The sequence below is a fragment of the Lactuca sativa genome, chromosome 9 (assembly GCF_002870075.4).
Source record: "Lactuca sativa cultivar Salinas chromosome 9, Lsat_Salinas_v11, whole genome shotgun sequence".
Classification (NCBI taxonomy): Eukaryota; Viridiplantae; Streptophyta; class Magnoliopsida; order Asterales; family Asteraceae; genus Lactuca; species Lactuca sativa.
The window spans coordinates 26,475,479-26,485,963 of NC_056631.2; the positions used below are offsets into that span (position 1 = coordinate 26,475,479).

At 38.1% G+C, this 10,485-nt stretch overlaps 1 protein-coding gene across 1 annotated transcript; it reads left to right on the plus strand.

Annotated features, from left to right (window-relative positions):
- Nucleotides 1–1,810: 1,810 nt before the first annotated feature.
- On the plus strand, nucleotides 1,811–4,877 carry LOC111902198 (heat shock cognate 70 kDa protein 2). Its single transcript, XM_023898053.3, has 2 exons — nucleotides 1,811–2,095; nucleotides 2,950–4,877. Exons 1-2 carry the CDS (start codon nucleotides 1,882–1,884, stop codon nucleotides 4,677–4,679), a joined length of 1,944 nt encoding a protein of 647 aa, XP_023753821.1. The 5' UTR covers nucleotides 1,811–1,881; the 3' UTR covers nucleotides 4,680–4,877.
- The last annotated feature ends 5,608 nt before the right edge of the window (nucleotides 4,878–10,485 follow it).

Here is a 10,485-nt window from a genome sequence, read left to right on the forward strand (position 1 = left end):
TGATGTTTGCATTGGTTTGTGTATTATATCACATTGGGAAAATTATCAACTAATCATATTACAACACCATTGAATCAAATTGGTGATTTCGGCCATGACACCATCGAAAATCACCTTGTACACCACCAAATTCACATGTGATTTCGGTCTAGGGATTTCGACTCTAGTGATGATTTCGGTTCTTAGCATGTGATTTCGGTTCTTCACAACCGAAATCTTAATGTTTTTGGGTCTCAAAACCGAAAACTCTAAAGCCAGGCATAAGTTCATGCTTTATGTCATAACTATTTGAATTTTGTTTGATTTCCTTGACTTTTGTTGACCTGAAATAGACGGTTGTCACAAAATCATTGTTTATACATCATCATGCTGACTCAGCCCTATATATTCTCGTTTATGTGGATGACTTAATCATCACAGGATCCAGTGAAAGTCAAATCTAGCACTTCATCACTCAACTGCATCAGATGTTTTCCCTCAAAGATTTAGGCAACCTCATTTTTTTTGGGGATTACTAATCTCTCGCTACTCTTCGGATATAACTTTGTTTCAACAAAACTACATTCAAAACATGACAAATGCATCCCTTGTTACCACTCCTGCTGATCCTCAGTTTTTTCTTCAATCTCGCTGTACTTTTTTTTCACGATCCTAAGCTATTTAGACGTGGTTGTTTCACTTTAATATACAACAATTACCCATCCTGACATCGTATATGATGTCAATCGGGTGTGTCAATTTATGAACTAACCAACCGATCTTCATTGGCAAGCTATAAAAGCGGATTAGAGGTATTTAAAAGGCACTTCTCATCACTGCCTTCACTTTATTCCAACCAATTCCAAACAAGTTCTAGCCTACTCTGATGCCGGGTAGGTCTTTGATAAAGTTTTTTGTTGATCTCAATATGGGTATGCAATATTTCAAGAAAACAACATGTTGTTGCCCGTTCCAACATTGAGGCTGAATACCGGTCTCTTGCATATACCACATCAGAACTTTTGTGGCTAAAGCAACTCATTATGTAATAATGTCGCCGCCATATTCACGAGCAAGAATCTCGTCATCAAAACTCGGTCCAAATACATCGTCTTGGACTTTCACTTCATTCACGAACAGGTTGAATACGGAGCTCTTCAAATATGCCATGTGTCTTATGTGGACCGGTTAGCCGATATCTTTACTAAACAACTACTAAATGACCACATATCCATTCTTCGTTTCAAGCTTAAAGTTCGACCTGTCCTTGAGGTTGAAGGGGCTAACAACATGTTAAATACATCCTTTATTCTAGTTCCTTTTGAATTTTCCAACCGTGTATTCCTAGTCTTTTGTATGTACTTAGATAATACCGTACATTTCTGATTTTTCTTTGTATAAATTCGTATGTAGATCTCTCTGTTAATCTCAAGGAAATACACGATTGTTTAATCTTTATACGAACAAATATAATATAAATTTTTTTTGGTCATGCATTGATCACTTATTAAAACATTTTGAAGAATAAGTTGACAAAATTTGGTAAATTTATTAAATATTTATTACACAAAATGAAAAAGAAAGCAATGCAAATTCAAAATTTACAAAAAAAATTATGTTTTTGAAGTAAAAGGAGGGCGGCGGGGTGTCTCAAAGGCTCCTAAAAATTAGGTCTTAATTGAGAACCGTGGACCAAAAGCGAAGACGACCTCCGTTTTCCATCTGTAGCCGTCCAATCCATACGCTTGAAATCAATCTGAACGGTTGAAGAACATTCTAGAACTCAACAACACATCTCCTTGTACCCCAATATATACCACCCCTTTTCCTCCGTCACAAACCCCTCATACATCTCTCTCTCAAACCCTAGCACAACACACTTTCGTCGAGAGAGAGAACATAATGGCCGGTAAAGGCGAAGGTCCCGCTATCGGTATTGATCTAGGTACTACATACTCCTGCGTCGGTGTCTGGCAACACGATCGTGTTGAGATCATTGCCAATGACCAAGGTAACAGAACTACCCCATCTTACGTCGCATTTACCGATTCCGAGAGGTTGATCGGTGATGCCGCCAAGAATCAGGTCGCCATGAACCCCACAAACACAGTTTTCGGTGAGTTTTCTCTTCTACGATCTTAATTTTTGTTCGATCTGCGGTTTATATGCTTTTGACTGTCAGATCTCGTATATTTGATGCTGAAGCATGCTATGTTATAATTTGTGTGTAAATTATTGCTCGATCCGCTTCTTTTAGCTGTATTAGTGTGTCCTGCTTTGAACGACCGTGCCTGTTCCATCATAATTAGCAAATACGTGTACTTTCTATACGTTTTTCGCTTAGATAGTTACCGAGTTTAGCTTTCACGTGATATCATTGATCTAAAGAGTAATCTAAGCTATTGAAAACTATAATGATCTGAATCTGAGAGCCTAAAGCGACTTGTATAAGTTTATTAATTCGAAGATGCGTTGTTTTTGTATACAAATCAATAGATCTACCGATGCTAGTTTTTTTTTTTTTTTTTTTTTTTTTTTTTTTTTTTTTTAAATCTTAATAAGATCCGAGTTTTTCAATCTGAAAACCCGCGTGTTTGTTCCATAGGATAAACCCTTGTTAATTATTTACGAAACTACGTGATAGGCGCCATGTCTCGCTATATAATATCTGATGCACAAATTACATATCAAATATTTAATATTGATTGTTGAAAGTCGGTGGATCCCAACTTTATATTAAATTACAGGTTTATATACTGTTTGTCAAAATCAAGGAAACCGTTTAAGTAATTTCGAATCACTAGTTTTTTGATGTGTCTTGTCTTTTATACAATCGTATTATCTATGATTCTACATATATCTCTGTATTCCTCGAGTATAATAAAATCAAATTAAACAAAATTGTTTACGTTAGCTTACGTTATTAGTGTGTAATTAATTTATTTGTTCTAACTCTGTTTGCTTTAACAGATGCCAAACGTCTCATCGGTAGAAGATTCTCCGATGCTTCGGTTCAAAGCGATATCAAGTTATGGCCATTCAAGGTGACACCCGGTCCAGCTGAGAAGCCAATGATTGCAGTCAACTACAAGGGTGAAGAAAAGACCTTCGCTGCTGAAGAAATCTCATCCATGGTCTTAATCAAAATGAAGGAAATCGCTGAAGCCTTCCTTGGTTCCACAGTCAAAAACGCCGTCGTCACAGTCCCTGCTTACTTCAACGACTCACAACGTCAAGCAACCAAGGACGCTGGTGTCATCTCTGGACTCAATGTCATGCGTATCATCAACGAACCAACTGCTGCTGCCATCGCTTATGGTCTTGACAAAAAGGCAACAAGTGTTGGAGAGAAGAATGTTCTTATCTTCGACCTTGGAGGTGGTACTTTTGATGTGTCCCTTTTGACCATTGAAGAAGGTATCTTCGAAGTTAAAGCCACAGCTGGTGACACTCATCTTGGTGGAGAAGATTTTGACAACAGAATGGTCAACCATTTCGTTCAAGAATTCAAAAGAAAGCACAAGAAAGACATCACCGGAAATCCCAGAGCTTTGAGGAGACTGAGAACATCTTGTGAAAGAGCAAAGAGGACTCTCTCCTCAACCGCTCAAACCACAATCGAGATTGACTCTCTATACGAAGGCGTTGACTTTTACTCCACCATCACCAGAGCCAGATTCGAAGAGCTCAACATGGATCTTTTCAGAAAATGCATGGAGCCAGTTGAGAAGTGTTTGAGAGACGCAAAAATGGACAAAAGCTCGATCCATGATGTTGTTTTGGTCGGCGGGTCAACCCGTATTCCCAAAGTTCAACAGCTGTTGCAGGATTTCTTCAATGGAAAGGAGCTTTGCAAGAGCATCAACCCAGATGAGGCTGTTGCTTATGGAGCTGCGGTTCAAGCTGCTATCTTGAGTGGTGAGGGTAATGAGAAGGTTCAGGACTTGCTTCTTTTGGATGTGACTCCTCTTTCTCTTGGTTTGGAGACTGCTGGAGGTGTGATGACTGTACTTATCCCGAGAAACACAACAATCCCAACGAAGAAGGAACAGGTGTTCTCCACCTACTCGGACAACCAGCCTGGAGTGTTGATCCAGGTGTACGAAGGTGAGAGGACAAGGACACGTGACAACAACTTGTTGGGGAAATTTGAACTCTCCGGAATCCCTCCCGCACCACGTGGTGTACCCCAGATTACCGTTTGCTTCGATATTGACGCGAATGGTATTCTGAATGTCTCTGCTGAGGACAAGACCACCGGTCAAAAGAACAAGATTACTATCACCAACGACAAGGGAAGACTATCCAAGGAGGAGATTGAGAAGATGGTTCAGGAAGCGGAGAAGTATAAGTCTGAAGATGAGGAGCACAAGAAGAAGGTGGAGGCGAAGAATGCTTTGGAGAATTATGCTTACAACATGAGGAACACAGTGAAGGATGAGAAAATTGGTGAGAAGTTGACTCCAGGTGACAAGAAGAAGATTGAGGATGCGATTGATGAGGCGATTGCTTGGTTGGATACCAACCAGTTGGCTGAGGCGGATGAGTTTGAGGATAAGATGAAGGAGCTTGAGAACGTGTGCAACCCGATCATTGCGAAGATGTATCAAGGTGGAGCAGGTGATGCTGCTGGTGGTATGGATGAGGATCCCGCACCTTCTGGTGGCGGTGCTGGCCCTAAGATCGAGGAGGTCGACTAAGTCTAGTAATTTTGTCGACGTCTCCTTGGTTTTTTTTTTTTTTTTTTTTTTTTTATTTTTATGAAATTATATTTTCTTTAGTTTTGGTTCTGTGGTGATGATACTTTAAGACAATTTTATGTTTGGTAATTCTGGTGGTACCTCTTTTTTATCGGGGGTGAATTTTGGATTTTTATGGATTTTCTATATTTCCAGTAACCTTTTTGCTTATTATCGTTTTCTTTAATATATAACAGAACAGCAGCCGATTAAACAGAAAATGTTTATTTTACATTGTAATAATCCAAAATTGAAAAAAAACATTGATAATCCAAGATTTTCTCTAAACTTCAAAGAAGTTTTGTCATACCTTATTTGTAATAACTGAATTTCTTTTAGAACTCATCTTCTGTATTTTGAGAAGTTGTCTATACTGCTAAAATTCTCCATGTTTGATCACTATTTGTGGCATGGTTGTAGCAATAGTTTGTTTAATATTTAGAAAAATGAAAAAATATCACCACTGACAAAATAATGTAATTGACAATCGCGGTAATATGCTTAGTTTACGTTTTATGTAGTTTTCACAAATTACAACCGACGATTTTACTTACATATTAGGCCCCAGTAGCCCATGCTCATCAACCTTTGGGCCGATTCCGAACATAATTTGGCATCGTTTGAACATAATTCAATACTCATTAACACAAGTTTTTGGAGTTTGATTTAAGCTAGCATCGAAACAAAGTAAGATGTAAATTTAAGCTAACTTCGACCATGTCTCTTCAAAGTTTGTTTTGTTGTTTTTGTATTGTGAGTCTACCAGTTTTCATATTAAAAAGTTCTTAATAATCTTTTTACAAATATTCTGTTAATAATTTCTTCAATTCATGGACAAAAAATAACTGCCAATCTGTCACCAATATAATATTTCATTAACAAACTCCTCCAAAGTGTATGCTTAATGGGCAACATTTTCCCTTTTATTAAATCCAATCGCATGTGGGCCGTGGACGTTTAAATGAATTAGTTATTAATTATTCACTGAAATATCCATTAAAATAAAATGTATTTATTTTCCTCAACCTTATTTTTTATTATAAAAAAATATCTACAAACAATGTTAAATTATTATTAGTATTCTCCTATACGAGCCCTAGAACAAGTTAATGTAGCTGTTAAGATGGTACGGTTTACCATTTTCACACTAATTCCTATAATATAGTTTAACTACCACCACCAAATACTAATCCCTAGGGATGGCAAAAAAACCCAAACCCGACGGGGAAACCCGAAGCCCGATAACGACCCGTTACCCGACCCAAAAACCAAAAATGAGATCACAAGCCCACATAAATCGGATCATCACTACCAATATAGAAGCCCAGAAAACCTGTCAAATAGACCTCAAAGACATCGTGCCCTAGGCTTCCATGAACGAACGAAGCATGTAGAGATGAATTATTATTTTGTTCACAAAAGAGTTGAACCCAAAGAAATCCAACCCATTCATATTGACTCGTCGTTGCAGCTTGTTGATATGTTCGCCAAAGGTTTAGGTGCTCAACACCTCCGTTTTCTTTTGGACAATCTAGGTATTTGTAACCTTCATAATCTAGCTTGAGGAATTAGATTTGATTTGTGTAACGTCCCAAAAGTTAAGGCTAAAATTTTTTATTTTTAAAATTAATAAAACTATTATCCAAAACATCATCATAAAAACCATGGTGAAACAAAGTGTATCAACTACATCACAAAACATCAGAATAACATAAAATGTGGAACGAGATCATCCTGGGCTCTCCCCCTTTGAACCAGAAGTACCTGACATAACCTGAAAACCGTAAGCACAAAGCGTAGTGAGTTCCCCAGAATACTACATACCATACATAATAATGCCCCCCCCTCGGCATCGATCCCCGCTCGGTATACAGATCCGTCAGTCATCGGGCCCTACCCGGTGTATATATAAACATATAAACAGATAAACACATAACACATGCAATAATCACAAAGATAAATAGCATACAGAATGGTCATTGGGCCCCGACTGTCATCGGGCCTCGCTCGGTAAACATATAAACATATAACATATGCAAGAGTTACGCAGACATCTAGCATCCTAAACATAGCAAACCATGGGACGACATTGGTGTCTTTGACCTGCTAAACACAGTGAGGAAACTCACCTCTACTTGCTGAAACACTCAAATGAATCTCCGGTCTGCTGGTTCGAAAAATCCCCACGCAATCATCATCAAAATAATACAATTAATAATTGGATATCGACCCATAACCAAGAATCTAAGCTACTTAGCCCATAACCAGGAAAAAGACCATTTTATCCTTTTTCTTACTTGGGCCAAAACCAAGGCCCGACCCAACTGCTCAACATACCCAAATCATAAATGGCAACCCAAAGCCCAATATGGCCTAATCTTCCAAATTGGGCCAAAAACCCATCACGGGCCTAAATCCATAGAAACCCAATATACTAGTCAAAACCCAAATTAGAAGTCTAATGGCCCAACAAGGACCAAACTTAAAAGCCCAAACTATGGCCCAAACCGAGAATGCCAAGCCTAAATGTCCATCTGCTGAGTACGCGGGGCGTACTTAGCTTGTACGCTTAGCGTACTTCGTTTGGGGTCAGTACGTGCAGCGTACCAACTGGATACGCCCAACGTACTTCCCAGACTACCAAGCCACTTCATTAAGCAATTAAACAGTTAAGACCTTTTGCTATACTCTCAGATCCAGTCCCTAAGGGTGACTTAATAAATAAAGTTGGAAACTTTACACCCATGCATAGCTTAATGGGACCCAATACTAAAAAAGAAGCTTAATAAAGCTCTTAACACTTGCATGGACCAATATCTTTCACAAAGTTTGTATTATTATGAACAACGGAGCTTCATGGAGCTAAGATCTAACATCTATTGCTTATGGAGTCGATCAAAAGCTCAACTTTACCTCAAAAGACTCAAAAATGCCTATATAAGACCATAAAATAGATCTATCACAAATGACCATCAAGGTGAGAATTTTTTTACCTCAAAAGTCTTGCAAATGTGAAGGTAACTATGGATCTACAAGCTCAAGATATTTCCCTATGTGTTCCTCCTCTTCTTCTACACCACAAAATACCACCAAATTCACTTTCAAGCTCAAATCTCACCAAATGCACTTAAGGTTTCATTTTCAGGGTGTAGGGAGATGGAGGCTGGTCAATAAATGTCCAAGAGGTGGTTTGAGATGTTTAAATAAGACAAAGATACTGAAAATTAGGGTTTTCATCTGGCTGGAGTACCCCCACGTACTCCCAGTACGCCCAATGTACTCCATAAGATGCCCGCGATCCTTCTACCTAGTACACCCAGCGTACTCCCTTGTACGCCCTGCGTACAAGGCTTAGCCTTTAAACCAACAGACTTCCGAAGGCCATAATTTCATCGTTTTAAGTCCGATTTCAACAATATTTATATTCACCGAAAAGTAAAGAGGAGCTCTACACATCTATCAACTCACCCTTGCCTTAAAGCTTTTCGAATTAAAATCCAAAGTCCATAAAAGACTCGAACTGACACTTTACCGATATACCCTTGGACTCCAAGACACAAACCGAACCCCCAGATCATCTAATCTAGATTATCCGCACTCAAGAGGAGCATAAGGCTCTTTCCAAAGGCCCTAAGACTTATGATAACCGGTCTTCGGGTCACGATCCCGAATTATGAAATGATTCGAAACAGAGTGTTACAACTTGATTCTCCATATATTATCTCCTAGTTTTCCTCATTTTAAACCTTGCAATATTTATCTTTTACTTGCATGTAAAAGGCTTTGATGTATTGATAACGGTTTGAGATTATTGAATACAAAAATACCTCTTATTGTTTTTATTACATTGGGCGACTTATCATTTCTTTTAATTTATATAATATTTAATTAGAGGTGGAGAAACTTGTATCCTTACTTTCTACTCTTATATTTTGTAGACCATGAAAATGTGTCTTTCTGGTGATATGACCATTGGACGGCCTAACTAAATGACTTTATGTAATGTCATGTATAATTCGTTTTTTAGTAATATATCTTATATTAAAGTAAATTTTTTATGAGTTAATGTAATTATATAAGACACTTGTTTATTTCTTAATAACGAACCGATAGTCTACCTAGCAAAGAACAAGAACATTACATTAGCAAGATGATTGTTAATTACTAAAAAACGAACCAAAAATACACCTATTATAAACCAGTATATTTGTTATTTTTTTGGGATAATGACACCATAGCACAATGGAGTTTTGGGTTTGGTCTGATTTGACCATTTATGTTATTTTTTGGCGCAATAATCCATCTAACTTTTACTGTACATATCAATTAAGCCATTATCGTTAGTTTTTAACTATTCCTCCGTTAACTAGTTGTTCTAAATTATACGAATGGTCCATATGATTAAAATTTTATTCGTAGTTGGTCCCATACATAGTAAAATTCATCATTTTGAAAATCAAGGGATCAAAATGTAACATTGTCATCGTGTACAAAATGTTTGTATCGTCACTATGGGACGAAGTGTATGGAATGTTCGTATCATCATGTTTCAACAACGAACCTGGAAGAACATCTAGTATAAAAAACAAGTCGTTGGCGGCCCGCCTCTTCTTCTAGCGCTACCTTTTGAACTAACTCTCAAACGGTTACCGGAATCGACACCAAAAGGGACTTTGAGGCTGATTCGTTTTGACTTTCAGACTTGCCCATCGCCGGAGCATGTGGTGCAGAGATTTGAGATTTCTCCGGTTCCTTCACAGGAATAGCAGGTGGTGACTTGTTGGAAGATGCTGATAGGAGTTCTTGTGGAGGATATGACTTGGCCTTAACAGCCGAATAAGGAGCAATGAGAATGGTCCCTCCAGGTTTGGCGTCGGATCCTTTGCAAGTTTGACAGGTGTTGAATTTTTATATTTCAATTTCTTTTTCGATTCCGAATACAAATTCTTTGAAGTTTAGAATGAGGTTGTAGCCTTGATCTTCAACTTCCGTGGCCATGTTGTGGGAGCTTCAACTGCCTATTCCGCCGTACGTGTCGCTCAAGTTGAATAGTGATTCGAAGATATTAAATAGGTTACTGAAATCTTGGTTCGATTGGAAAATTTGGGAAATTTTTATAAGTGAACGACTGTGATGTGAAAAGTTTGTTGATTTTAATATTTTTTTGGTGGATTGAACTTACTCTGCTACCCATGCCACTAACACCTTTGTGTCCGGCCTCGTTGTACCAACATCGTTTATCATCGTCTCATAAAACCTGCATTGAGAATAAGGAGAATTTTTTCATTTACTTTAGATGTGAGATTTAAAAAAAAATGATGAATTTTACTACTTTTAGGACCAACTGCAAATAAAATTTTAACCATAGGGGCCATTTGGGGCTAAAAAGGCTAAAATGACATCTTAGAGTTTGCATGGGGGCTCCAATGGCATAAAGTTTGCACCTTTACACCATAACAACCCTTCAAGGTCCTAGATCTGGGAGAATATCCACTTGGGTCGTCTATTTCCCAAAAGCTAACATTCTTGGACCAAAACCCCATAAAAAGTGAAACAAAGAGATCTAAGGAATCATTGAGCAAGTTTGAGACTTACTTACCCAAAAATGCTACAAATGAAGTGTAGTTTCTGGATCCTTTCTCTTCCTATTTAGCCCTCTAGCTTCCTCTTCTTCCACAAGCTTCAAAAGCACAAGCTTTCTCTCAAAAAGGTCTCACAAGCTCACACAAGGCTCTAGGGTTTCGTGGCTAAGGTTTTAGGACTTAGA

Coding starts and splice junctions, on each gene's coding strand:
- LOC111902198 (XM_023898053.3), top strand. CDS start 1,882: ATGGCCGGTAAAGGCGAAGGTCCCGCTATCGGTATTGATCTAGGTACT. Junction 2,096..2,949: donor CCCCACAAACACAGTTTTCG/GTGAGTTTTCTC, acceptor TTGCTTTAACAG/ATGCCAAACGTCTCATCGGT.